General features: G+C 29.1%; 6 protein-coding genes across 8 annotated transcripts; 4 read left to right on the top strand and 2 right to left on the bottom strand.

The window, feature by feature from the left end:
* Positions 1 to 4,206: 4,206 nt before the first annotated feature.
* LOC103576257 (tRNA N(3)-methylcytidine methyltransferase METTL2) lies at positions 4,207 to 6,189 on the top strand. 2 transcript variants are annotated; one of them, XM_008556520.3, is made up of 3 exons: positions 4,207 to 4,395; positions 4,634 to 5,206; positions 5,291 to 6,189. In XM_008556520.3, exons 1-3 carry the CDS (start codon positions 4,301 to 4,303, stop codon positions 5,601 to 5,603), a joined length of 981 nt encoding a protein of 326 aa, XP_008554742.1. In that variant the 5' UTR covers positions 4,207 to 4,300; the 3' UTR covers positions 5,604 to 6,189. The 2 variants fall into 2 exon arrangements, with proteins under 2 accessions (XP_008554742.1, XP_008554665.1); XM_008556443.3 differs by having other exon boundaries at positions 4,304 to 4,564.
* A 352-nt stretch (positions 6,190 to 6,541) lies between these two features.
* LOC103570868 (mitochondrial import receptor subunit TOM22 homolog) lies at positions 6,542 to 7,643 on the top strand. Its single transcript, XM_008548750.3, has 3 exons — positions 6,542 to 6,779; positions 7,017 to 7,122; positions 7,286 to 7,643. Exons 1-3 carry the CDS (start codon positions 6,675 to 6,677, stop codon positions 7,486 to 7,488), a joined length of 414 nt encoding a protein of 137 aa, XP_008546972.1. The 5' UTR covers positions 6,542 to 6,674; the 3' UTR covers positions 7,489 to 7,643.
* Positions 7,644 to 9,133: 1,490 nt separating this feature from the next.
* LOC103570869 (gametogenetin-binding protein 2-like) lies at positions 9,134 to 14,572 on the top strand. The gene is made up of 8 exons (XM_008548751.3): positions 9,134 to 9,563; positions 9,904 to 10,094; positions 10,162 to 10,305; positions 11,471 to 11,887; positions 12,146 to 12,482; positions 12,566 to 12,649; positions 12,745 to 13,371; positions 13,981 to 14,572. The coding sequence occupies exons 1-8, from the start codon at positions 9,474 to 9,476 to the stop codon at positions 14,155 to 14,157; spliced, it is 2,067 nt and encodes a 688-aa protein (XP_008546973.1). The 5' UTR covers positions 9,134 to 9,473; the 3' UTR covers positions 14,158 to 14,572.
* A 103-nt stretch (positions 14,573 to 14,675) lies between these two features.
* On the bottom strand, positions 14,676 to 18,315 carry LOC103577738 (3-oxoacyl-[acyl-carrier-protein] synthase, mitochondrial). Of its 2 annotated transcripts, none has more exons than XM_014441003.2 (3): positions 18,051 to 18,315; positions 16,429 to 16,809; positions 14,676 to 15,885 (listed from the first exon to the last, which is right to left on the bottom strand). In XM_014441003.2, exons 1-3 carry the CDS (start codon positions 18,211 to 18,213, stop codon positions 15,143 to 15,145), a joined length of 1,287 nt encoding a protein of 428 aa, XP_014296489.1. In that variant the 5' UTR covers positions 18,214 to 18,315; the 3' UTR covers positions 14,676 to 15,142. The 2 variants fall into 2 exon arrangements, with proteins under 2 accessions (XP_014296489.1, XP_053598873.1); XM_053742898.1 differs by having other exon boundaries at positions 14,702 to 15,885; positions 16,417 to 16,809.
* Positions 18,316 to 18,501: 186 nt separating this feature from the next.
* LOC103570871 (uncharacterized) lies at positions 18,502 to 23,023 on the bottom strand. Its single transcript, XM_008548753.3, has 7 exons — positions 22,816 to 23,023; positions 22,650 to 22,732; positions 20,941 to 22,575; positions 20,689 to 20,874; positions 19,910 to 20,085; positions 19,556 to 19,668; positions 18,502 to 18,957 (listed from the first exon to the last, which is right to left on the bottom strand). Exons 2-7 carry the CDS (start codon positions 22,704 to 22,706, stop codon positions 18,902 to 18,904), a joined length of 2,223 nt encoding a protein of 740 aa, XP_008546975.1. The 5' UTR covers positions 22,707 to 22,732; positions 22,816 to 23,023; the 3' UTR covers positions 18,502 to 18,901.
* An 86-nt stretch (positions 23,024 to 23,109) lies between these two features.
* On the top strand, positions 23,110 to 27,145 carry LOC103570896 (probable ATP-dependent RNA helicase DDX52). The gene is made up of 8 exons (XM_008548788.3): positions 23,110 to 23,830; positions 23,944 to 24,202; positions 24,291 to 24,554; positions 24,633 to 24,818; positions 25,096 to 25,842; positions 25,921 to 26,147; positions 26,628 to 26,792; positions 26,903 to 27,145. The coding sequence occupies exons 2-8, from the start codon at positions 24,116 to 24,118 to the stop codon at positions 27,120 to 27,122; spliced, it is 1,896 nt and encodes a 631-aa protein (XP_008547010.3). The 5' UTR covers positions 23,110 to 23,830; positions 23,944 to 24,115; the 3' UTR covers positions 27,123 to 27,145.
* The last annotated feature ends 10 nt before the right edge of the window (positions 27,146 to 27,155 follow it).

The raw sequence follows: 27,155 nt of genomic DNA on the forward strand, positions 1-27,155 counted from the left end.
TCACGGACAAGGTCAAGGCCGTTGGCCTCTTTATGCACTCCTTCCCCTCAGTATACATTCGTCACCTTCAAGTTTGTCCTCGATAATCAATTTGTCGCTTACATCATCATTCTCTTTTTCAGTATCAAATTTATTGGAGAAAAAAAAAATATATATGGCATAGTATAGTATATAGTCTAGACTAAAAAATATACTAGACTACCTTTGTCCTTGAAAATCCATTTAATTTATAAATGATTTCTCTTTGGAGTAGATCTGCTTTGGCTACAGTGGATTACAAGTTTTTAAACTTTTTGTCGGGACCGAAATTTTTTTGTGATGAATAAAAAAGAGATAAAAAATATTGTAACGTTGAGAGTTTGTGGCTAGGTCAACGTTAAGTCAAGGATGGTCGGTCATTTGCCGAATCATACTTTTTTTTTAGATTTCAGATATTGTATCTCTTTTTCATTCTGCTATTACACGGTTCTGCATTACTGGTATTTCTGTTACTGAAGCAGATACGGATGAATTGAAAAATTATTAATACTTGTTGTATTATGTAATTATTTAATCATTGTCTTCGTTCTTATACATTTTTTCCAGCTGAAATTTAATCTTGTGAAAAGAAGAAGCCGAATAAATGAGAAAAAAAAATTTATGATCGATTTATCAGTTTAACGCTACGTATTTTTTAGTTAATTGTCAGTTGTAATATTACAGCTTACATGGAAAAAATGAATTGTATAAATTGAGAAACGATAAGTAATATAATGATAAATTTATCAGATATTATCATTCTAAATAGTAATTCTCTAATTTATAATTATAACGTAAATAATTATTGGATAAATATTAAAATTTATTGTCTATGCTATTGAGTCAATTTTTAACACTGCTCTTTTTAAAGTGTATATTTATTGATGTTTAATATATATTTGTATATTTGTTGCAAATAATAATTGAGCTATTTTAAAAGTACTTGACTCTATAGTTAACTCTATTATTTTTTTTTTTTCAGCCAATAATTTACTATTCTCATCGACCCACATTGCACCGCTACTCCAATTTTATTTTACCATTTACGCGTTTTTTTATTAGACGTCGTTTTCAACACAACAACGTCATTAACAAGAATAACAAGCATGTAATTGAACATCAGATAAAATGATAGCGTGAAAATTACCACCGAGAAAAAAATAACTCGGTGTATAAAATTTTATTTTAATAACTCTGTATCTGCAAATTACACTTTTAATTTATTATTTAATAACCATTCGCGTACATTAATTATATTTAATTATACAAATATATGTACTTGTTTTACTTGAGAAGAGAAATGTATAAATTTTTTCAAAAAACTATCGTCAAATAATTTAAAATATTTATCTGTTTTAAAAGTTTGTTATTACAATGATATATTTGATGATTTAAATGTATGTATAGAATGATACAGAGTTATTAATAACAAATATATGATATTGAGTGATAAAAATCAGTGCGGGAGGAAAAATGATAAAAATGAGAGCCGTGAATTCTGAACTTTGAGGTCATCGACCGAACGATCTTTGGACCCTCGCGTTCCTGCGCGAGGGTGAACTACCCCAGTCGACCACCACCATCCATTCTACCAGCAGCACTATGCTACATCCAATCCCATTTTAGCATCGTCGACGTCAGGCTCCTACGTCTCTTCTCTTTTCTCTCTTTTACACACTATGTCTTTCTCATTTTACTCGTATACATCGTGCAAACACAGCAGACAGGGCGGGCCTTTTTCACCCTCGGAGACGATCTTCCCTCTCTGCCAGACAGAAAAAATCCCGCGAGGTTGTCTAGGACGAGAAAGGACGTTTGGGATTCAATTGAAACAAAGAAAAATTTATTACTATTTTTTTCCCTAATTTCTTCATTTTTATTTTTTTTTGTTTTACTAAAAATTTTATTGTGATTTTACTATGAAATTAATCTAATTAATAATATGATTGTTTTTTTTTTCTAATGACTAAAGTAGCTTTAAAATTAAAGTTAATTTATTGAAGCATGATCGGTGGGGAAGATTGAGGTACATGTAGAATACGAACATAAAATTTTGTGCTGCGCTCATGTTTCTCTGTTCCTACAACTCTTCGGGGTGGTTGCCCTCGTCTGCGCTTTGTAGAATATTATAGTCCGTTCAATAACGCGTAACTCTCCCATTTTCGCCCTTTTATATACTTATATATTTTTTACCCGAAAAAAATATCCGATACGGAAAAAAATATTCTAATTGCCACTCACTCGCTTACTTCAGGGGCTCCTTAAATATTAATTATATTAAATTTATCAGCTAATTAAATTTATCAAAGAGATGATTAAAAGAATTTATTTTTTTGGTAATTTTTCAGTATGTAAAAAAGTTTTACGCTTCTTAAGCCTCAATCGATCGTTAGTAACTGATGTATATAGAAGAAGGTTGAATGTGTATATGTATATGTAGATAGTATATAGACATATGAAAGCGCGGAAAGAGAGGATGAGTAAAGGTGTAGTGAGCGAGAGGAATGGACGAACAAGATAGAAGGTGAGTGTATCGATTCTTCCCTTGGGAACTATGGATGTGGGCATCTAGAGGTAAATGGAGAAGGGTGGACATCATCCTCACATATCCTCTGATTACGTTTGAGCGTCACTACTCTCTTGTCTAGTGACGCGATTCTATAATTAACAAGAAAAAATTAATAACTTTTTTTTTTACTTCCCGGCTTAAAAAAATAATTTCTGTACAGACAGTAAATATTAAAAATAAATTTTTTTCTGATTCTATATAAAAACAGACACTAATGAGATTGTCTTGGTTGTGAAGGGCATTTATGATTGAGCTATGTTCATGAAATGTCTTTCTGGTGATAGTAGAGCGCTTGCAGAGTGCAAGTTACTGAAGAATATATTCAGTAACATGTACTTCCGCAATAAATCGAACGACTCCATATGCCTATGATGTTGCGAAGTTTTTCAATCACAAACTATTTAAGTTGACATAAAAATTATCAGATGTCGGCTACTTTCAGTATCATGATTTCTCAAGTGAAATTCTTCAAAGCGTTTTTTTTTATTCATCTTTACAGATTTATACTGAATTCAAATTTTATAATAACAAAAACTATTTTTTATTATTTTAAGGTAATTCTCAGACAACACCCCCCCCCCCCTCTTTTTTTTTTAATAATCAATAACTTTCGATTAATTGAAAATAGGCGACAGTTATGATTTCACTGAGACATAGATTTTTTAAAAAATCAGAAAAAATTTTGAAAATAAATTTCAGTAAAATCTTCATGTCAATTTTAGAATTCGAATTTTCAAATTTTTTAGGTTAAAATTTATTTACCAAATTTAATTTAACTCCTAATTGATGACAACTGTGGGTATTTTTTTTAATGATTCAAAAGTTAAGAGACAGTCAAAAATTAAAAAAATTTTTTTTTTTTGACTAAATAAATTACAAAAAAAAAGAAAAAACTTTAAGTGAAATTTTTTTGAATAATTTATTGTTTAAAAAATCCAAAAATTATTAGACGTCAACTTCAGAATCATTTTTTTAAATCTATATCTCGACAAAATTGTAACTGCCTTGTCTTTTCTTCAATTAACGCTTTAATTTTTTTTAAACTAATTAAAAAAAGAATACGGCTATGACAGATGTCATTGAAAGTTTTTAAAAAGTGGCGGGAATTGTCTGAGAATGTTTAAACAAAATGCAAATGATTTACGTCGGTATTATTTGGTTCATGTCTAAACTAAATCGAATAAACCCTGATAACACGAGTTGATCGAGAAAAAGTTGGTCATTCATTAGTTTCCGACCAACTTGACGACAAGTTATCGACAACTTCAGCTTTTGCAACTTTTGGCTACAAGTTACCGCCAACTTTCTCAGAAAGTTGGCGGCAGTATGGAGCCGCAACTGGAATGCAAGTTTCTGAGGAAATTGAAAGTAAATTTACCGTCAACTTATGATCACCAACTTTTGCAAGCAACTTTTGCCACCAACTTTCTCAGAAAGTGATCGTCAACTTTTTGGATTTACAACTTTTGCCACCAACTTTCTCAGAAAATGTCCATCAACTATTGGAGGTATCAACTGTTGGCGATCAACTTGGTTCCAGTTGCGGCTGCAAGTTTCTCGTCAGTTTCTCGCCAACTTGGCTATCAGGGTAAGTTTAAAATATTTACTTTGTTTTTCAGGTGATACCGATAGAGTTCATAGCTGATAAAGTAACAGCAAAAGTAGCACGTGTACTCAGAAATTTTGGAGTCCATATTTTATTAAAAGGCTAAAATGGCATCAGAGAGTGAAAAAAATGATCAAAAACGTCCGCAATTTGGTAACCGAACACTAAAAGAAGATGACAATGTATTTCAACATAATGCGTGGTATGATTCCATATAATCTGACTAATTATCTCGTAAATTATAAAAGTTTATTAAGCGCACGTTGTTTTAAATCCTGGTTACGTTTTTGTCACACGCTTCACAGAAAAAAACCACCAGGAGGTTTACGTTATTTAATTGATCAATCGAGAGTTTTTGAATTTAATGCCTGGTACGGGCTTTTAATATTTTACTTTACCCATTTTTTAAAATATAAAATAATAAATATGTTCATTTTTAGGGACAACGTTGAGTGGGATGACGATCAACAAAAATTGGCCCAAGAAAAAGTATCAGAAAATTCAGTAGTCACTGCGTCAGAAGAGGAGCTCGAGTTGTATGAAAAAAAGGCGAGTAACAATTGGAATAAATTTTATGGGATTCATCAGAACAGATTTTTCAAAGACAGACATTGGCTGTTTACTGAATTTCCTGAGTTAGCTCCGTACAAAGTCAAAGACGACTTGAACGTACCTGAGAAAGTTTCATCAGACACTAAGGAAGATAACAATAAGAATAAAGAATTTGAAGAAAATTCAATTACTGATCAACGAATATTAGAAATTGGCTGTGGAGTTGGGAATACAATTTTTCCTATTCTTGCTTATAATTCAAATCCAAATTTATTTTTGTATGGCTGTGACTTTTCTTCTGTCGCTGTTGACATTCTGAAGTCACACAAAGATTATGATGAGTCACGGTGCAAAGCATTTGTATTAGATATTACTCAAGATGACTGGGAAACGCCTTTTGAACCCAATAGTTTAGACATTGTCATGTTGATATTCGTCTTATCAGCAATAAAACCGGATAAGTATGTCTAGTTATTAGTTATTTACTTAAAATGAATAATAAGTATGAGATAAATTCTTATTTGTGGTTGTTTATTTTTTTTTAGACAAATTCATGTGATCAAACAAATCCATCGTTATTTGAAACCAGGGGGACTGGTTCTCTTGCGGGACTATGGCAGATATGATTTGGCTCAGCTAAGATTTAAAAAAGGGCGATGTCTTGGCGATAATTTTTATGCGAGAGGTGATGGTACTCGGGTTTATTTTTTTACTCAAAATAATTTAAAAGATTTGTTTGAAGGCTGTGGTTTTAAAGAGGAACAAAATATCGTTGATAGAAGATTGCAAATTAATCGCGGTAAGCAACTGAAAATGTACCGAGTTTGGATTCAAGGAAAGTATCGTAAAATTGTATAGAAAATTTAAATTGTAAAAAAATCAATTATTTTAAACTTGTGTTCAAAAATTTTGAATGGTAAATTGAAATGTTTTTTTTTTATTAGCGGTAATGAAATATTATAAAATTGACTATTGTAATTTTATCAATTGGATTAGTAATTAGATTGTTTTGATGAGATACTGATTTTAATTTTATCTTGGTATTGAAATTATTTTACACTGTAAAAAATCAGGAGAGAATTCGGAGTAATTACAGATTTTATTTTAATTCGAATTAACTCCGAGACTCGAAGTTCTGGAGTTTTAGAAAAAAATCACTTCGAATACGGAGTTTGTTTTTCCAACGAACAGATTTCAGGGTTAATTTTACTGGGAACCAGAGTTTTGATATTAAAATAAACTCTTCTTCGGAATAAATTTTACTCCGGAGGATTAAAAAACTAAACATCCATCCGCTCCGCATTCACTCCGTAATTAATACCTGTCACTCTGCAAATTTTTTACAATGTACAAATACTTAAATGTATTTTAATCTTTTTTTTTAATAACAATTTAAATTTGTATTTTAAATTTTGTTATAAAATAAAAATATTAATGATAAATATATGATTTTTAATTTTTTATCATTATAATTATTCAAAGAACTGAAATTACCCTAAAATTGATTTTAGAGTGGTTCTAATTAACTTTATATATGAAGAAAATAAAATAAATGAATAACGAATTGCCAAGAAAAAAAGAAAATGTCCTTATAAATTGACAGTCGCAAATGTCATTCATAATTGACAATCGTCAAGATAAATAATCTCATTATTTTTTGAAATAGCAAATAATTAATTTTATTTAAAATTGAAATGAGCCGACTTATTTGAATCTAGGTAAGTACAACTTAAAAATTCAAATTTCCCGCGTAATAAGTAACAGTCAGCTCGGCCTAGAAGGGACTTAGAAAATCATGAACCTCCTAATGGTCTCTTTTCTTTTCACGCGTGTGAGGATTACTCATTTTTTAAAGAATTAAAATAAGACCGAGTCATTATTAAATAAGTAATTAATTAAATATTATAATTAATAAGTAATTTTTTGTATATGGCGACTGTTGAAGAACTTGATCTTACGGACAGCGGAATGGAAAGCAGCGATATCCGTTCACCAGAAGTTAAATCCATCCTTCCTGATGAAGAAGAGGAAGATGTAATTTTATTATTTTTATTTTAAATTTAAGTATTAACATTTTCTTACACTCAATCCTCAGTAACAAACTTTATTATTCTACTTACAGTTTTCAAATTTAAATAAAAAATGACATGTAAAAATTCATGTCGTTTTGAAACTCGTTCAAATTAACCTCAAATTTTACTATGACCTGTAACTTAAATAAAATTATAATTCAAAAATTTTAATATTTAAATATTTCTTTATTTTTTCTAGGATGAAAGTTTGGCAGAAAGACTTATCGGCTTGACAGAAATGTTTCCGGATGAAGTTCGCAATTTCGGGTATAATTTAGGATCGTATTTTACATCTCGTATCAAAGGTACAAAAACTAATCAAAATTTTTATTATTTTATCAATTATCATTACGTAATTCCTAACTATTTATTCATCACTGATAACTGTCGTTATTTTATTTGTCTTAATTTATATGTATGAATAATAAATGTAATTTTTTTAATTCAACAATTATTTTATTTTTGCAGCACTCTACAAGTTTTCCTGCTCAGCAACGTGGATTGTGTTCAGCACATCAGCAATTTTATTTGCTCCGATAATTATCGAAATGGAAAGAGCACAAATGGAGGAAATGCAACGTTCGGTACAGAAGCAAGTACTTTTAGGACCCAATACTGCAATGTCACATATGGGACCTGGAATGGGAATGGGACCTCCAGTTCAACGATAAATTTTCTTTGCGTAAATAAAAAACAAAAAAAATAAAATAAAATCGTGTTGAGAAATAACATTTCTTATGCCGTATGAACATAAACACAAACTTATTTATCAACATACTGTAAAACAAACAACAATTAAAATATAAATATTTCATTTCATTATTAATTTCTCGATGATCCTGAAGTCAGTAGACAATTAAATATTTTCGAACTTTTTTTTTTTTCAACGAATCAATTGTAAAAATTAAAAATATGCACATGTAGAAAATTAAAAATGCTATAGGTGCAGTTTTTTCAAAAATTCAAAAATTATTAAACGTCGGCTAACTTCAGTATCATACTTAACACACTTGATTTTTGTAATTACGCATTTCTTTGAAATAAGACTTAGTAAATTTATTTACGTGCGGAAATAATCAAAGGCATTTTTCTTTTTTACTTTTTCTTTTTTAGATTTACTTGTTAACCTTAAAATCTTGAAAACACTTCAAATTTTTTAGGATTATAATACATTGTGCATTTTTTTTATTAATTAATTATTTATATCATCATTTTTTTTTATTTTCTTGTTTTTTGGTGTAAATGTAGATTTTATCTTGTAAGTTTAATGCTTCTTTAAAATATAATAGTTTAGCGCCAGATGTATTAATCTTTTAATGAGCCAAATAAAAAAAATGTAAAACTAATTTTATAAATATTTTTAATTTAAGTATACAACTCCAAAAAGTTTTAATTATAAATTTATATTTAAGTAAAAGATGATCTAAGTACTCAAAATGTAATTTATTATTCATATAAAATTATATAAATAATTCAAATTCTCTTTTCTATTCCTATTGACTTATGAGATTTCTCAATAAAATGAAATTTCTGTCACCCCGTTAATTGTTTTTTAAACACTGGTTTAATGGATACTTTTATTAATTTTTTATGGGGGTACATCCAAAGAACCCAACAATGCAAAAAACCCAATTTCGAAAAAACATTACTTATGGGGTTTCTCAAATAAACGATCCAATTCTAATTAAATGTTTGTTTCCGATTGAATCTGATAGAAATCCGGTTTAGTTTCAATCGTCGTTTTTAATCAGAGAATTTACCGTTTTTATTCACAAATAAAAAATCTATTTTCCCGTTATATAAAAATTCAAAAACTTTTTACCCACAATTCTATAAAACTTCTTATCAAAGATTATTTATTTTTCTCTAATAAAAAAATATATTAATTATCAATGAAAACCAAGACTTTATTTATTATGAATACTTTTAACACAAATTACTACTAAACAATTAATCAATCATAATTCTTAAAAAATTCCAGACATTTCCATGTTTGCAAACAACGTACATTATTCCAGAATGTTCTAACTTTCTAGAACAAAAAATTTAAACATCTTCATATTTACGAACTCACATGCATTTTTCAAAAATTCAAATAATTTCAATCATTTAATTTATTTTGAATTGCGTCTAATTTTATAAATAGATTTTTATTATCAAAAATAAACAACAATAATTATAATTATTTGTATATAAAAATATATGAACTAGACAATAAATAATATAAAAAAGTAATGAAAGTTAAAATTTGAAAACTAGTGGGTACTTTTTAAAAAATAATTTAGAGTTTTGCTACAAAAATAAAAAGAAAATATGAATAATAAATAATTATTGATAATTGATAACGGCCTTTGTTTTATTATTAATAACAATAATTAATTTTAAATAATACCGTTAATTTTTCGGTTAAGGCGCGTCTATCGTCATCATTTTTAGTTCTTAGTAATTCTTAGTAGACATATTTTTTATATTGCAAATGGCAGACGTGTAATACGTGTTCTATTTGTTTTTTGTTATTTTTTATTGTGACATAACGTAACAAATAATAATCGATTATCAACAATTAATAAATTGTCAACTATATTAACTTAAATTCTTTTGTAATTATTTATAAATAAATAATATAATTAATTAATTGATTAATTATTTGTTTATAATGGCTAAACTTGTGGATATATGGCGGTGTGACCAACCGGTCAATTTGACGCGACGACAAATGCCCTTGATTGTTGACGAAAATTTAACTGTAAGAATAAATATCACATTTTTTTATTTTATTTTTATTGTTATTTATACATCTATTATTTATAAATTTATTTACTCTATTATTTAATTATTACAAGTGACATAACCTGCTGATTTTTCTTAGCCCATAATGGCGTAGAAAATAATTTTTATTTTAGATAATTTAAAATTTAATTATGAGAAAATTCATTTCCATTTAAATTTAAACATAAAAATCAAATCCTCAATAAGTAATCGTTAATTAAATTAATTGATACTCGTGTTTTAAATTGGAGTTGAATTCGGTAAATAATTAGTGACTAATTGTTTGAGTGAGTAATAATGAGTGTTTAATATTTTAGATGATCATGGATTTGAATAATTTGGGTTACATTAACGAGAGCCCATTGGTTAAGGGAAAACAACTGGAAGAATTTATGAGAAAATTAGAAATGTTGACTAAAGAAGAAGTTAAAGCTTCGTTTGAGGTTACGCATAAAGATATTTTGTCTATTTTGAGTCAGACTGTGCCCTGTGTTGGTTGCAGAAGAAGGTTTGTTTCGTGAAAAATTAATTAAATTTATATCGTTACTTATAATGTATTTTTTAAATTTATTTAGTGTTGAGAGATTATTTTTCGAACTAATGGGATCAGGGCATCAGGCATTGGATCCATTGATCGTCACTCCAGAAGGGATACTCACTATCTCTGAAGAAAGTTTACAATCTCCGAGATTACTTTGTACTATGCTTCAAGGTCATAGGTAATTATGTTGAATACCAGCAATAGTTCGTCTTGATATTTTTTTAATGCCATAATAATACGGCTGCGCAACCAGCGTAAAAAAATTTTTGTTCATAATGAATTTAGATTTGAAATTCACCACAAAACTCAGATCGTTACACAAATATGACTTTCATCATGAATTCGTATCACGAATTTTAATCTCGACAAAGTTATAGTAAAATTTTTATCCTCGTGATCCGAAGTTCATTCACTGAACTAATTTTACAATCGAAACTGATTTACGTAAATCAAATACTTGATAGAAGAAATTTATTGGTAATTTTGGAATCAAAAAATTTGACTAAAAGTCTAATATAGTAAAAATTCAGTCGTTTCTATCAAAATCATTTAAAATTCACTTCAAAGACGTAATGATTAATTTTTATAATTGATACGGATTTACTGAATGAAAAGTTGTTGAAGCAAATTTATGATCAAAGTCATATTTGTGTCACGATATAAGTTTTGTGATAAAATTTAGATCTAAATTCAATATGAATATAAATTTTTTTGCACGGAAACTTCAAAACGTAGTAACTGACATAAATAAAATTTTTGAAATATGTATCAATTCATGTGCACAAGACTACTGGAACTAAAAATCAATTTTTTAGAATTTTTCTCTTTCTGTGTTTTGAAATGTAACAGCCGAATAGCGAGAAATAATTTTAATTATTAAACAAATAGGTATTTTATTTTTATACATTAAAAAATTTTTAATTTTATGAATAAATTCAACTGCAGTATAAAGATTTTTAAATTTATATTTACAGTAATTTATCGGTTCAAAGTTCAATTATTTACTGGAAAAAATTTAAGTCCTATTTTTTTTAAAGATAATATTCAATAGCATGTAAATTTAATTGCACTGATTATTACTAACAATAATAACAGTTTTGATTTATTATAAGGAAACATTTTTTTTATTTATATTTCTTATCACATAAATATTTTTTTTATTACGATAATTAAATATAGTTAAAATTGCTTGTAATTAGATTGTAATTTTATAAATAGATAACAATATCACTATAAGTGAATACGGCGAGTACTGTAGTGATTACACGTTGATTAGAGTCTTTCAATATTTTAAAGCAATTAAATAAATATAATTATAATATAAATTAAATAATTTTTTTTAGTGCTCGATTACATAATTTAGTTGAACGACAACCGCGAAGTAAAAAATCACTGCGCTGTGCTTTACATTCAATGGATATTCAACGTATGAGGCCACCGATGAACGCATGGAGAGAAGCCTGGGATGCTATGAAATCATCGTGTCGTCAAGAAGTAACACTCGTTGAAACAGAAACATTGGAAAGTACCTTAGAAACTTATCTGCGTAAGCACAGGTTTTGTGGAGAATGCCGTACAAAAGTTTTGTTAGCTTCAACCTTACTTACCTCAGAACCGAATCCTTCTAAAGAGAAAGGATACGTAGCAGCTTTATATAAAGATATTAAAAGTTGTACGCCTGATAATCATGTTCATTTACCTACTAATACCGATTACATTAGTAAGTTAATTGGCCGCGCACAACCAGAAGTTATGGGCAGGTAAAAGTTTTTGTTTATTCAAATAATTTATGGTTTACACTGTAAAAAATTACGAGTGATTACGGATTTTATTTCAATTTGAATTCATTCGGAGCTCTGAAATTTTTCCTTCGGAATAAATTTTGCTCATAAGGGATCAAATAAATAAAGTCATTCGCTCCGAATTTACTCCGGATTTAATCCGGGTTCACTCTAAAATTTTTTTACAGTGTATGTTTATTATGACTATTATTATTAAATAATAAATTATTTCCTTAGAGAGCGTCATGCTAAAACTTTAGAAATAGCACAAGAAGAAGTGCTTACTTGTCTGGGAATCTGCGTTGCCAATAGACTCCACCGTATCCATCGGCGTTTAAAAGAAGAAGAAACAATTTGCCGTGTATTTGCTGCTGTTGCCGTTGACGCATTGTCGCGTAATTTCCAAATGGCCGTTGAAGAGAAACAGGGAATTTCTCAATTAGAGCTTTTGTATGAAGAACTTACTCGAGAGGAAATAGTCAAACAACAACGACGGGAAAAATTACGTCTCAAGAGAAAGAAAAAGAAGGAACGTAAATATGAAAATGCTGACGAAAAGGAAAATAATTGTGAAGTAAGTTTTTAATTAATTAACATTTTTTTTTTAATTAAGAAATTATCAGTATTTAATTTTAATTTATTTTTTTAATGGTCTAGTGTTCGAAAGAAAAAAAAGAAGGGGATGATGGTTGCATTTGTACAGAATCTAAACCAACGACTCAAAATAACGATCGGCATAAGGTAAAATATATTTTTTTTTTATAGACTATATAATTTGATTAAAAATAATTATTTTTTTTTATACATATTTATATTTATTTATAATTAAATTTAAGCTTCAAATTTTGGATCCAAAGAACAAAGGACAGCCGACGTGTAAATGTCCGGATTGCCTAAAAAAAACTAAAAATAGTGACAATAAAAAACAAACTCAAACTCAATCATCGACATTCCGAAGTAAAAATTCAGCGCGCAAAGTAATACAGCCAAAGGTGGAACAAAATAAAAATGTAGTTAATAATATAAGTGATAAAAAAGATAAGGATGAAAATCCAGGTAAATTTTGTGAAGAAGATCCGCATGACATGTGTTCTTGTTACGAAGAATTTTTTGAAAAACGCGAAGATGGTAAATGGTATTTACGTGAGGGTGGAAAAACTCCACCAGAAGCAGAGTTACTGAAGTGGGTAGACTTTAATAAACGTTACGAAATAAAATTACGTGAAATTATGAGCCGTGCATCAAGTGAGCCATCTCAAGACTGTGGTTACTCGTCTGAGCATAACGTCAGTAGTTCCTCTTTACTGAGTACACCAGAGGGATCTGAAGTTGCGTGTAGCGAGGGTTGTTGCAGCCATGAAGGAGACTGTCCGGACAATAGACCCTGGGATAAATTGGATCATTCCAGATTAGGGGTTTCATTATTGGGAGAGCAAGGATTGACGCTCACACAAATGTTGGAGGTAAAAATTTATTTTATAAGCGTGGAATATGTTGTCAGTTAATACAGGGTGGCTACAAACCAGAAATTATCTGGGAGTTTAATGCAACGAAATTTCATGTACCTGAAGATGAGAACGTTTTCTGCGAAACGGAAATGAAAAAAAAATAAATTTTTTTAATTTTTGTTGCGCGAAAAACGTTCCGCTCTTCCGGTACATAAAATATTATGAAAATGTCAGGGACATCAGAAATTTTTTATATTTGCACTGTAAAAAATCGGGAGTAAATTCTTTGTAATTACGGATTTTATTTCAATTTAAATTCATTCGGAGTTCCAGAGTTTTAGAAAAAATTACTCCGCACTCAGAGTAAATAGGGAGTTTGTTTTTTCAGCGGAGTGATCTGGATTTTATTTAAATCCGCATTCACACTAATTTTAAATTTTAGTATTAAAATAAATTCCCCTTAGGAGTAAATTTTACTCCAAGGGGATTAAATACACAGTCATCCGCTCCACATTTACTTCCGATTTAATCCGTGTTCACTCCGTGAATTTTCTACAGTGTAATCGAACTTCTAAACCTTATATTTATGTCGATTTTTTTTTCTAACTGTTAATTTATTTATAGGATTCGTATTCGTCAGATGATGAAGGCACTGAAAGTTATATTCCCGCAGAAGAAGTGCAAGAATTTAAAGCCCGTATGTGCCAATTAGACGAACAACGATTGGAGCTTAGAAAAAATCTACGACAACGTTTTGCAATGTTGTGTAGCCATTATAAACCTTTTGGCATTCCTCATTGAGTATTTAAATATTTTTTTTTTTTTTTTTTTTTTTTTTACATCAACGTTTTTATTGTTTTTTAATTTATTTTTATTTCGTACATTGACATTATCATGGAAATAAAATAATGAGACCCCGGTTTTATGCTGCGCATGATACGAAAGCTTAATTGACGATAAAAAATGTATTTTGGATAAATTTTATTGTCAGTGAGACATGTTATGGAAGAAATTTAATTAATTGACTAATGAATGTTGATAATCATTTAAATTAAAAATTAGATAGGTGCGGATTTAAATAAACATGAGTAATTAAATTTCTTCTTACTCTATTTTTATTAATTTTTTTTATTTTAACGCTTTGTATTGAAACACTGTAATTTTTTGTTGTGTTTTTTTTACGTGTTAACTGCCGTAATATTTAATAAAAATAGGATATTTTGAATTATATATAAATAATTGTATAATAAAATGAATAAGTACGAAGTAAATTAAAAAAAAATAATGGCCAATTATTGATGGTTAAATAAAGTACATTCCAGTCTATCTGTATCTCTTTAATTTTAGTAATTAATACTTATTTTATAAAGTTATTTAATATCTAGTATTACACTGTAAAAAATCGGGAGTGAATTTAGAGTAATTACGGATTTTATTTCAATTAGAATTCACCTCGTTACTCGGAGTTTCGGAGTTTAAAAAAATCTCTTCCTCTATGGAGTAAAAAAGGAATTTGTTTTTTCAGGTGAGTGGTTTGGATTTTATTTGAATCCATGTTTATTCCGATTCGGAATTTTAATATTTATATAAACTCCTTTTCGGAGTGAATTTTACTCCGAACCGGAGTTTAATATTTAAATAAATTCTCCTTCTGATTGAATTTTACTCCAAGAGGATTAAATAAATACACAGTCATCTACTCCGGATTTAATTCGGGTTCACTCTGCAATTTTTTTATAAATTAAAAAAATATTTTCTTATTTATTTTTAAAAAAATTTCAAAAAACTATCTAACAAATTCCGTAAAACATAACGAAGCATTGGTACCACCAAATCCAAATGCATTTTTCAATGCAGTTCTCTTGGACATAGAACTCCATTTTTTTTTCACAAGTGGAACAAACTGCAATGGACCTGAGTAATCTAAATTATGTAGATTAAGTGTGGGTGGAATAACTGAATTTTTAATAGCGAGAATCGTGAAAGCAATTTCCAGATTTCCTGCGGCTCCTAACAAGTGTCCATGTGCCCCCTTGGTACTCGAAACTGTTACATTTTTACTGTAAGCTCCAAATAGAGTATCAATAGCCTTTAGTTCAACAGCATCACCTATTGGCGTTGAAGTTGCATGAGCATTGACGTAAGTTATGTCTGCAAGATCAACTTGAGCGCTTTTGCAAGCTCTATCCATTGCTAGAATAGCACCAACACCATCCTCACTTGGTGCTGTCAGATGCGCAGCATCACCAGACAATCCGTACCCCAATATTTCAGCATATATATTTGCATTTCTACCAAGTGCGTGCTCTAGTTCTTCAATAATTAAAACAGCCGAACCTTCGCCCATCACAAATCCATCACGGTCTTTATCAAATGGCCGTGATGCTTCTTCGGGTTGGTCATTTTTAGATGTACTGAGAGCTCGTAGTCGACAGAAAGCTGCGATTGCCAGTGGACTGATGCAAGCTTCAGCTCCACCACAAATCATCACACTCGTTTCGCCTCCTTTTACAAAACGAAAAGCGTCACCTGAAAAAATAAAATGAAAAAAAAATTATTTATAATTAAATATAAGAGAAAGGGAAGAAAAACTGAGTATTAAATATTTTCAAATTTATTATTGAAGTACATCTGAAGTAATTCTTTTATTGTAAATTGATAAGGAAGAAAATCAAATTAATGTCATACTATTTTTTTACAAAAACAAAATTTTTCGAAAATGGTGAAGGAATATTTCAAAACAATGCTCAATTATATTTACAAAAGTCATTTTGAAATATTTAAAAAATTTATGGTACTGAAATTAGCAAATGTCTAATAGTTTTTTGATTTTTTTTAAAAACGAGACATCTAGAAAAAAAATATTTTGAAAAATTGCACCGATAGTTTTTTTAATTTTCTACATGTGCATATTTTTCTTTTCTTTTTTTAATTTTCAATTGTTTACTAACTTCAGGATCATAAAAATATTTTTAAAAAATTTTTTTTCTATAAAATTCTGAGGGTACTCCGTTTTGCCCGTCTCTCCCCTAATTGATTGTATTGCTTAAAATAATTTACTGGTTAAATCACCTATAGCATGAGCTCCAGTAGCACATGCAGTAGAAACCGAATGATTGGGACCTCGAAATCCATATTTGATACTTATTTGTCCTGCAGCCATATTCGGAAGGATCCTCGGTATAAAGTAAGGACTGACTTTGCTGTAACTTTTTTTCATTGCTTCGTGCATGGAACAAACATCAACTAAATCGACCATTCCAATACCTACAGCCACTCCAGTATCTCTTTTATCTGCTTCTTCAGTTGGTTTCCACTGTGCATCTTCAAGAGCTTCTTCAGCAGCAATCAATGCGTACGCAGTTGCCGGGCACATGGATCTCAATTCACTTTTAGAAAATTTTTCATCCAAATTTAATGAACCCGCATCATTTCCTCTAGGTATTTGTGCAGCTAAATATATTTAATAATATATTTTGTAATACGTAAATAAAATGGAATAAAAATTTAAAAATGTGTAATTAGCGCCAGTTTTTTAAACTGGGTTTTAATATGAGTTTGAATATAGCAGATATGAGACAATTTATAAATTTTAAATAAATTAATTAATTAAAGTAATAAAATTGAAAAAAAAATGCGCGTACGAATTTTTGCACTTATCTAAATAATATTGCTAGTATATCTATACAGTAATAATATATAAATATACCAGCGATAATAATTTAAACCCGGTTTCAAAACATGATACTGAAGTTAGCCAACATTTAATCATTTTTTCCAAAACGACCAATTAAAAAAAACGAATTTCAAATAATTGCGCCTTTAGTCTTTTAAATTTTTTACATGAGCATTTTTTTTAATTTTCGTAATTAAACTGTCAAAAAAAAATCGAAAATTGTTAACTGTCTGCTAACTTCAGGATCATTTCAAAACTGCTCCATGAGTGTGAATGCAGCAGACATCAGACAAATTTAAAATTATTAATAAATAGAGTAAATAATTAATAAAATTAAATTTAAAAAAAATACACATTTAAAAAATTTTGTAATTATTGTTTTTTTAATTATTTACTTTATTTATTTATAATTTTTAATCCGTCTAATGTCTGCTACATTCACACTCGTAACTGCCCCTTGAATCAATGAAAAATCAGTACGCGCATTTTTTTTTCAATTTCATTATTTTAATAATTAATTAATTTGTTTATTTAAAATTTATAAATTGTCATGGTACTGAAGTTAGCAGACTTCTTGTAATTTTTTTAAAAACTATAAATTATAAAAAAACATTATTTTTAAAAAATGTATCAATACTTTTTTTTTAATTCTCTACTTGTAGATATTTTATGATACTGAAGTTAACCGACGTCTAATAGTTTTTGAATTTTTTTAAAACGATAAATTGAAAAAAATTAAATATTCAAAAAATTGCACCTGTAGCTTCCTTAATTTTCTACATCTGCATATTTTTTGTTTTTTTTTTTTAATTTATTTTTTCAAAAACAAAAATCCAGAAATTTTTAATTGTCTCCTAACTTCAGGATCACGATATTTTTAATTTTGTTTTTTTTTGTGATTCATTTGTTAAAAAAAAATTCGGAAAAATTTAATTGTCTGTCAAGTTCCTGATCATTGATCACAAATTGTGTCATTCTCTCACTAATATTAAAAAATTATTTAAAGAGGTTATATTACCAACTCGACAGGGTAAAGTCTTATATTCTGGAGTGTCTAATTTTATTACTCCACTTTTTCCAGCTAGTAAAGCATTCCATGCATTTTTTACACCAACTCCTAGAGGACAAACAATTCCTAATCCCGTTACTACAACTCTTCGCCCACATTTATTTACTTGCATGCTTTTTATTTTGCCGGTCTCTACACTGACAGCGTAATTACAACAACAAATCACACGTAATACTAGTACTATGAATAACTACACATATGAGTACTTATAATATAAATAAATATATAAAGTAAGTAAAGTACATTGACATCATTGCATTGATAACGAAAGCATTTGTTTATTGAATTTCGCAGTAATTACATGGACGTTTATTTGAATCTATTTTTAAAATTAAAAATCTTACAACTTAAATTCTTAAATGTAATTATAATTAAAATGAAAATTTTCTTAATTATTTGTCTATTTTTATATTAATAATTAGATTATTAAATTTTTTTAAGTATAAAAAAAATAAATGAAATTAATAGATGACATTGAATATATGTAATTAATAATTATCACAGAAATTATTTTGCGCTCGATTTGATAATCATTAAATTTTTTAAAATATTATTAAATAAATTAATAATTGCGTGTTAAATAACTCCAGGCTACAAAGCTCGAGTTTGAATTATCGAAACTTAAGTCCTTTAGCTTTAACTTAAAATTTTATTTTCTTTGCTTATTTAACGTTTTTTTTTTTCTTTTTTTAGCGTAATGTTAACAGGCACTACGGTGATATTAATGATGGTATAAAATTTTGTACTGGAATTAATATTGTGACTTAGTTATTTATTGACACTAAGGCACACAATGCTAATTATCGCCAGGGTTTGCGGACGGCACCAGCACTTGTGCTGCGTTTTATACCTTGATCTGAAATTAATTTTTTTGCATTAATATTAATAATTAAATAAATTTTAAATATTAAAATAGTTTATTGCATGACAAGAGATGAAACAAGTTAATTTCAAACATAGGTGAGGTTGACTGCTTTTATACAAAGTCTGAGTTCGTGTTTTATCTCATGCTAGACAAGATATTTTTCAGAAACTTTGAAATTTTAATGTCAAGCTTTTATAAAAAAATTTTCTGGTTGGTTTTAAGAGCTCAACATTAAAATGTAGATAACTAGAGAACAATGCGGTATTTGAAAAAATTTTATCAGAGATAATTTGTAGGGAATAAAATTGTCTACAAAAAAGATCCTGTGACATTTTGTGATAAGTCTGATAGTTTCGTTGGAAAAGTATAAAGATCTTGAAATTCAGTATAAATTTTACTTCAAGCTCAAAGAATTTTTGAACGGATGGATTTATCAAAAAATTATAAGAGTCTTTTTATGTAGAGCATTCAATTCTCTACAAAAAGATATCTGCAGATTTTTCCTATGATTCATCATTAGCTAGTTATAAAAATCAGAAGACATCAACTTATAATTTCAATGCAGCTGAAATAAAAAAAATTTACATACTTATTAATCCTGGAGAACGTTTTTCTCTTGAATTAGACGTCCATGTTTGACATCGCGTTCTTGCAGTACAAGGATGTCTGGGAGCTGGCTCTGGCATTGTAATTATTCCCATTCTAAAATTATATTTAAAATTTTACTGCTCATAAAAATAATAATTTAAATTAAATATCATAAATTAAAAATAAAGATTGCATATTTGTTAAAATAAATTTATGAATAATAATATATATAAATAAATATCACTAAAAATAATTATTGAGACGAAAAATTAATCTGACAAATGTATAATTTTGAGTTCACAATAAATAAATAAATATATTAAAAAATATAAATATATATTATGTTTGATCGTACTCTTTGAATTTTTTTCTTGCTAACGTGCGCTGAGTTGCAAAAGAGTACGACGATTTAGCAGAAGTTGGTCGTTGTTGACGTGCTTGTTTAATTTGTCGATCTTGTGAAATGATGGTCATTTTTCTAGATGGACTTTGAGAAAATAATTCAACGATACTCATTGACGCTGCATCGCACTAAAAGAAAAAACAAAAATTTGTAATTAAATACTAAATTGATTTATTTTCTATATTTTTATCAGAAATGTGCGAATAGTTCGAATTTTTGAAGAATTCAAATTTTTCGAATTTTCATTTATTGAAAAATTGACAATTTCTCAGGTATAGATTTTTTTTTTAAATTACTGACAGTTATCAATTGGGAGTTGAACAAAATTCGTTGAATAAATTTTAGCCTACAAAATTTGAAAATTTTAATTATAAAATTGATATGAAGATTTTTCACTGATATTTATTTTCAAAATTTCGTTTAACTTCTAATTGATATCAACTGTAAATAATTTTTTTAAATCTATGTCTCAGCGAAACTGCAACTGCGTTGCCTTTTTTCAATTAATTTTAAAAACTCCACTTTCGCTTTAACTTTTTTTAAATTAATTATCAAAAGTTTAATACGGTCATTATAATTTAAAGTCATTGAATATTTTGAAAAAGTAAGGGGCGCTGTCTAAAAATGGCCTTATTGAATACTTTAAAGCTGATCGGAATTTCCTCGATTCGAATCGAGTACCGCATTCGAACCTGATTCGCATACCTCTAATTTTTATATAATAGTTTAACCTGATGCTGTAAACGTTTATGAAAATTTAATTCAGCCAACTCCCACGGAGCATCAACATGTAATTTTAACATACAGTGCAATGCTTCTCTGTAGGTATTTTTTAAAGTCATAATTCTCTCAGTCTTCATTAATCTCCTCACTAAGTAACCACGTGCATAAGCGTTTATAATTGTCGCAGCTTTTATCTAAAATGATAAACGCCAATTAATAATAATATTATAAATTTAAAACAAATCATTTTAAAAACTTACATGTCGGTCATTATAAACCGCGCCATTGGCGATAGGAATATGAGTAGTTTTACTTTCCAGCGGAAAAAGTTGTCGACTTACACTAGATATTTTTTTCTCACGACTTATTTTACATTCCGACAACGAAGCATCATGAGAAACATTCAAATTAATAGACAAACTTCCTTCAGACCCAAAAGAACTTCCATTTAATGGACTACTTTCAGTATCCGAACGATTTTGATTGTCCCTTGGCAGTGACACTGAACCACGTGGTGAATTTTTACCTTTTAATTTATCTACCGGCGTTGTAATTTTTTTAATTATCGCGGGCAAAGAAATACCAGGACAAGTTTTTTCCAGCTGCTCAAGAAGCATCAGCTGTTGCTTCTCGAATTCTTGCTGCATAATTATCTGTTCTCTCTGCTGACGAGCAATAAGATGCGCCATTTGCTGGTGGTGAGTCTTTTGAATCTCTTTGAACACTTGGAGTAATTTTTCCGACGTGATAACTGGTTTTGTTGTTTTATCTGAAGTGCAACTGCCGTCATACTGTTCATTTGTCGAGGCATCAAAGCTCTGGGTCATCCTATTATTGCTTATATTTTTTTTTTTAAAACTCGGTGAGTTACCATTGCTTAATGACTTGTGAGACCCGCCGTAAATTTTAGCTGCATTACTTACAGAAACATCTCTACTATTTTTACAATTATAATTTCCATAACTTTTTACTGCATTACTGGACTTTGATCTTACAACCGGAATGCTACTTTTTTTATTGGAAGCACCGTAAATTAATTCCTTTGACAGCATCGACTGAATGCAGTCAACAGATTTAGCAGCATGATGGCTCACACCAACTAATTGTTTATCAGTCTTATCTTCCATTATTTTATCACTCCTGTCATTACTTCCGCTTACAGAAATACTACTTCGTCTTGCTGCTGAATTGACTCCACTGTCGCTGGAATTTTTTTTAATTTCATCAATTCCTTGCTTGTCTTTAAGCGTCCACTCAGTTTTTGAACAATTTACGCTCCATTCTTTTTGCCCGAGACCATTTACCGCAGGAGTAGGGACATAATCATCTTGCCGGTGCTGCAAGTGCGCCAATAACATCGGACTTGGCGAATCCAATGTATAAGATCCTTGTCTTACTAATTTAGGAGTCTCTGCATCAGTTTCTTCAACATCTGAAGATGATTTTTGTTTGTAAAAATGCGGAAGTTCAACAGTAATTGGTACAATATCCAGAGTTTTAGGAACACGGGGTTTTCCCGCCTCGGAAATCGTTTCTGTCACGTCTGTCTTTGAAGAATCTGATATATTCATATATCTATTGATGTCTGTGCTGTTAGTTATCGTCTCGTCATCATCGGAAACTCTTTTCTGACTGACATCTGTCACTTTACTATTTATTTTATCACTATAGACTTTTGACTGATGATCTGGACTATCAGCAGCAGAACTGACAGCGCTTTCTTGGTTACAATAATTTGAAATTTTATAACCCGGTACTTTATCTTCTTCAGATGAATTTACTGTCTGTTCAACGGATTCTTCATCACTTGCCATTTCCATTCTTGATAATTTTTCTTCAACATCTAGAGCTAATTGTTTGTAATAATTCATTTCTGCTCTGAGTTCATCTGTCATCTGTCAGACAATGAATGGTAATTATTTAAATAAATTTATTTATAAACAAATGGTAGGATTTTAAGAAAACTTACGAAAGGGGGAAGGATCCGAACCCCTCGAACTTTAATACAACTCATATATGAGTCCATTATGTACTTGGGATCTTTAGTTAAATCTGTCAACAAAAAAAAAAGTAAATAAACACGCCTATTAAAAAAAATTGTATCATAATAATTATGGATTTAGTTGTAAACTTACGTGTTTTTTTCTACACATTACTGTTGGATAAAAACAAAAGTGTGTTTTAAAATCATCAACTTATTGAGTAAATGTACTGGATAATTTTTAAAATTATTTAGAGGCCTTGGAAATAATAAACAGCTTAAAGTTGAGGTTAAAAAAATAAACTCTACCCGCATACTAGACTGACTAAAATGTTTGGCGCGAAGTTGGCCATTGTGTTCAAAATTATAAGCGCGCGCATAAAGGTGTCGCTGCAAATCTACTCATCGATGGCGCTGCTGATGTGATGGATTGTCATTCTCAGCTTTGACTCCTTGTAGTATTCAGGTGAAAATTTCTTTTTTGGCTTGGTGACATCTATAAGATAACAGTTTTTTGACAGATTGATAAGACGCCTAAATGTTGACAAAACAATCAGAGATTTATGTCACTAAAAAATATCTACAAAAGACTTGACACAAACGGCGGCAAAATTTAAATTATAATAAACAATCAAGTGTCATCTGAATGACCTGTCAAATGAGATGATTTTTTTAAGACGTCAAAGAGAATACAAATTTCTTGTGAGTCCTAGGACCAACATCTGTATGTTTTATTTAAATAAAAAAACTTGACTTGGAGACAAATAAAAATTTTCTTGTCCTTTTAAAAGACATTTTTATGACATAAAGTATCTCTGTGTAACTTGGATAGAACAAGTGGAAAAGAAGAGGTTATCAGTTTCAGTTTGATTTAAAAAAATTTAATTTCTAACTGATGTCAATTTTTTCAAATAACCGAAAGCTGTTGTGATGCCACTAGATAATAATACTTAAATATCTGTAGCTGAATGTGACAATTTTCAATTTTCTTCGCGAAATGTCAAAAATAAATAAATTTTTTTAATTTCAATATTTTCGCGCCATATATTTAGCGGAGAGGGTGCCATACTTTCATCCTAAAAACATTTCTGGACATGTACTGGACCTATTATACCACAACTTTAACAAAAGATTTAAGAAAGTCGACTTAAATAATGGGTCTACTAAAAGTAACAACATTCAATTTGACTAGATTTAACAATTGTAAACTTATCACCTCGATCAAGCCTTTTGTTAAAGTTGCGGTATAATAGGCCCAGTACATGTCCAGAAATGTTTTTAGGATGAAAGTATGGCACCCAGCGGAGAGTGTATTAATGATGAAAGTGGCGCGCATGTTGGTTAGTTTTTAATGTTTAAAATTAAAAAAAGGTTATTACCCACGTGTTTGTGACAATCTTTTAAGATTTATAATACATTTGAATTATTAATGATAATTAATAAATTTATTGATAATGGATGCTTTTGATTTATTTAAAAAATTATCAGCTGGTACCAAATTTGATAAAAAACGTTTCCGTTCAGATGTTGAAAAATTCAAAGTAAGATATTGCTCTTATAACCTTATTTTTAATATTTATTATTTATTTTTATATTTATTTATGAATGTTGTTAACTGTTTAATTATAGAATGTCTCGAAAGTGGAAAAAAATGAAGAAAAATTAATAAAAACTGAACCAGTTGAATCAGCGCCTTCAGTTAAACGAAAACATGATCAAGTTTCAGATGATGAGGAAATTTATCAAGTACCGAGCAACGAATTTCAGGAAAATAAAAATACTCTGGTTTTATTGAATGGTATGTCTGTCCCAGTCGATGGAGTTAAAGTTAAAAAGAATAAGAAACAAAAAGTGTCGACTGAAGAACAAAAAATTAGATTAGAAAAAGAAAGGGTATATTTTATATTTTTTATTAAAAATCATTTCGGTAATGGTCTATTTATATTTACAATATTAATTATTTTTTTTTAGATAAATCATTTTAGAAATAAAAATCGTATATCTGTAATTGGTAGACATGTTCCAAAGCCAATAGAGTCTTTTGATGAGCTTGGAGTAGCCTACAATATTCCTGAAGATCTTCTAAAAAATATAAAGGAATGCAATTACTCTTCTCCGACGCCGATTCAAATGCAAGCATTACCAATAATGCTAGAGGTAAATGATTTATCTAATTTATACTATTAAGAGAGTAAGGAATAGTTTTTTTCGGCAATGAAATCAATAAATTTGGTAATTAATGATGAGATTTGTTTCATTAAATCCCAATGATAATTAAAATAAACAAATTCCAGAGTTAATTTTAGAGAAGAGATTTTATTAAACAGTTAAATTTAAATCATATTTAATAAATTTAGCAGTAATACTTGGGCAGTCAGTCGTAAATTATTATTTTATTACTGACTTAATATTTTAATTAAATATTTTTTTATAGAAAAGACAATTATTAGCGTGCGCTCCAACTGGTTCTGGTAAAACAGCTGCGTTCTTACTACCGATAATCCATCATCTGAAAGGCCCAGCAAAAAAAGGTTTCCGAGCTGTAATTTTGAATCCAACGAGAGAATTAGCAAAACAAACATATAGAGAATGTATGCGATTAAGTGAAGGTCGAGGTTTCCGAATCCACATTATCAGTAAATTGGAGCAAGCGTTAGATAAATATGGACCTAAAAGTTCGCAAAAATTTGACATTCTCATCACGACACCTAAGAGATTATTGTGTTTAATAAATCACGAACCACCAGCGATTTCTTTAAATAATGTCGAGTGGTTGGTCATCGATGAAGCAGACAAGTTATTTGAAGCTGGGACTCGTGGTTTCCGGAGTCAATTGAAACAGATATCATCAGCTTGCAGCAATGAAAAACTCCGTACTGCCATGTTTAGTGCAACTAACACACCAATTGTTAATAAATGGTGTAACCGTAACTTGAAAGGTTTTATTGGTGTCACTATTGGACACAGGAATGCGGCAACTGATCTTGTAGATCAAGAACTTCTGTTTGTTGGAAGTGAGAGAGGAAAACTCGTTGCATTCAGAAATATTATTAGCAAAGGAATGGCTCCGCCTGTCCTAGTCTTTGTTCAGAGTAAAGAGAGAGCCCAAGAATTGTTCAGTGAACTCATTTATGATGGAATTAACGTCGATGTTATTCATGCAGACAGAACACAAACACAAGTAAAGACTTGATAATTATTTTGGTTAAAAATATTATTTTATTTGGTGAATGTAAAATTTTTGGTTTATGTTTTACAGAGGGACAATGTTGTGAGATGCTTTAGAGAAGGAAAAATATGGGTACTTATTTGTACCGAGCTTATGAGTCGTGGTATTGATTTCAAAGGAGTCAATCTTGTTATCAATTACGACTTTCCGCCGTCAGCTATTTCTTATGTTCATCGAATCGGTAGAACAGGACGTGCGGGACATAAAGGAAAAGCTATTACATTTTTTACTGAGTCAGATACTACTAATTTACGAAGGTATTATTTTTCTTTTATATGACTTCACTTGGTAAAAAATTTTCTTTGCAAAAAAAATTAAAAAAAAAAATATTTTGCGTCAAGAAATTAATTTTTTTTCTGTAAGGGTCGTTCATAAAATACGTCACGCAAAATTTTATAAATGATAGACCCCCCCCCCCCCCCCCATTATGAAAGAAATATATACACATAAATATTTATATATTCACAAATATGAAACGAATGACTTTCAATGGTAACTAAAAAATAAAATTTTATAAAACCGAAAGAAAAATTTTCAAAATTATTTGATGAGCTGCGAACGTCACGTTTTCTTAGAGCCGAATAAAAAAATTTATCAGCGCGAGAATGTTTTTTTTTTTTAAAATTATTCTTAATAATTATAAATATATAATTATATTCTTAAATTATTCTAAAAATATTTCTTTTATCTCAGTGTAATATGAAAACAATTAATATTAATTATAATTATTTTTATAGTATTGCAGTAGTTATGCGTGCATCTGGATGTGAAGTTCCAGATTATATGTTCAGTATGAAAAAACACGACAAACGTGAGAGGAAAAAATTAGAACGCGTGGCGCCAAAACGCGATTCTATATCAACATCACTTAAGAAACCGAAAAAACAAAAAAAAATTACAAGGTATATTTTAATTTTATTACTTATATTTTATAATCAGTAATAATTAACTAAAAAAAAGAAAATTAAGGAATAAGTGCGCGGATTTTAATAAAATTTTGTATTATTTACAGTGAACAAACTCAAAAACCATCTGATTCAAAAAAGTTACAAAAAACTAATGAGACTGATACAAGTAATAAAGAGATAATTAATAAAAAACAAAGCGCAGTTAACGGTAAGGATAAAAATAAGTTTTCAAAAACTTTAAAGAAAAAAAAAGTAATAAGTTCACAAAAAATAAATTGTGAAACTTCGCCGAAGAAATTGAAGAAAAAACAAAAATCTGTTTGAGAAATATAGTAATTATAATTTAATATATATAAT

This window comes from Microplitis demolitor, chromosome 2, assembly GCF_026212275.2.
Source record: "Microplitis demolitor isolate Queensland-Clemson2020A chromosome 2, iyMicDemo2.1a, whole genome shotgun sequence".
Lineage (NCBI taxonomy): Eukaryota > Metazoa > Arthropoda > Insecta > Hymenoptera > Braconidae > Microplitis > Microplitis demolitor.

What these genes read in the sequence shown, in the direction of transcription:
- LOC103576257 (XM_008556443.3), top strand. Translation starts at nt 4,368, where the DNA reads ATGACAATGTATTTCAACATAATGCGTGGTATGATTCCATATAATCTG. An exon ending in GTTTTTGAATTTAATGCCTG is followed by an intron (nt 4,565 to 4,633) that starts GTACGGGCTTTT and finishes GTTCATTTTTAG; the next exon opens with GGACAACGTTGAGTGGGATG. An exon ending in TCAGCAATAAAACCGGATAA is followed by an intron (nt 5,207 to 5,290) that starts GTATGTCTAGTT and finishes ATTTTTTTTTAG; the next exon opens with ACAAATTCATGTGATCAAAC.
- LOC103570869 (XM_008548751.3), top strand. Translation starts at nt 9,474, where the DNA reads ATGGCTAAACTTGTGGATATATGGCGGTGTGACCAACCGGTCAATTTG. An exon ending in ACTATGCTTCAAGGTCATAG is followed by an intron (nt 10,306 to 11,470) that starts GTAATTATGTTG and finishes AATTTTTTTTAG; the next exon opens with TGCTCGATTACATAATTTAG. An exon ending in AAAATAACGATCGGCATAAG is followed by an intron (nt 12,650 to 12,744) that starts GTAAAATATATT and finishes ATTAAATTTAAG; the next exon opens with CTTCAAATTTTGGATCCAAA.
- LOC103570871 (XM_008548753.3), bottom strand. Translation starts at nt 22,706, where the DNA reads ATGGACTCATATATGAGTTGTATTAAAGTTCGAGGGGTTCGGATCCTT. An exon ending in TTCGGATCCTTCCCCCTTTC is followed by an intron (nt 22,576 to 22,649) that starts GTAAGTTTTCTT and finishes ATTGTCTGACAG; the next exon opens with ATGACAGATGAACTCAGAGC. An exon ending in ACGTTCTCCAGGATTAATAA is followed by an intron (nt 18,958 to 19,555) that starts GTATGTAAATTT and finishes AATTAATTTCAG; the next exon opens with ATCAAGGTATAAAACGCAGC.
- LOC103570868 (XM_008548750.3), top strand. Translation starts at nt 6,675, where the DNA reads ATGGCGACTGTTGAAGAACTTGATCTTACGGACAGCGGAATGGAAAGC. An exon ending in CTGATGAAGAAGAGGAAGAT is followed by an intron (nt 6,780 to 7,016) that starts GTAATTTTATTA and finishes TATTTTTTCTAG; the next exon opens with GATGAAAGTTTGGCAGAAAG. An exon ending in TTTTACATCTCGTATCAAAG is followed by an intron (nt 7,123 to 7,285) that starts GTACAAAAACTA and finishes TTATTTTTGCAG; the next exon opens with CACTCTACAAGTTTTCCTGC.
- LOC103577738 (XM_053742898.1), bottom strand. Translation starts at nt 18,213, where the DNA reads ATGCAAGTAAATAAATGTGGGCGAAGAGTTGTAGTAACGGGATTAGGA. An exon ending in GACTTTACCCTGTCGAGTTG is followed by an intron (nt 16,810 to 18,050) that starts GTAATATAACCT and finishes AAATATATTTAG; the next exon opens with CTGCACAAATACCTAGAGGA. An exon ending in TGCTATAGGTGATTTAACCA is followed by an intron (nt 15,886 to 16,416) that starts GTAAATTATTTT and finishes TTATTTTTTCAG; the next exon opens with GTGACGCTTTTCGTTTTGTA.
- LOC103570896 (XM_008548788.3), top strand. Translation starts at nt 24,116, where the DNA reads ATGGATGCTTTTGATTTATTTAAAAAATTATCAGCTGGTACCAAATTT. An exon ending in TTAGATTAGAAAAAGAAAGG is followed by an intron (nt 24,555 to 24,632) that starts GTATATTTTATA and finishes ATTTTTTTTTAG; the next exon opens with ATAAATCATTTTAGAAATAA. An exon ending in AAACAAAAAAAAATTACAAG is followed by an intron (nt 26,793 to 26,902) that starts GTATATTTTAAT and finishes TATTATTTACAG; the next exon opens with TGAACAAACTCAAAAACCAT.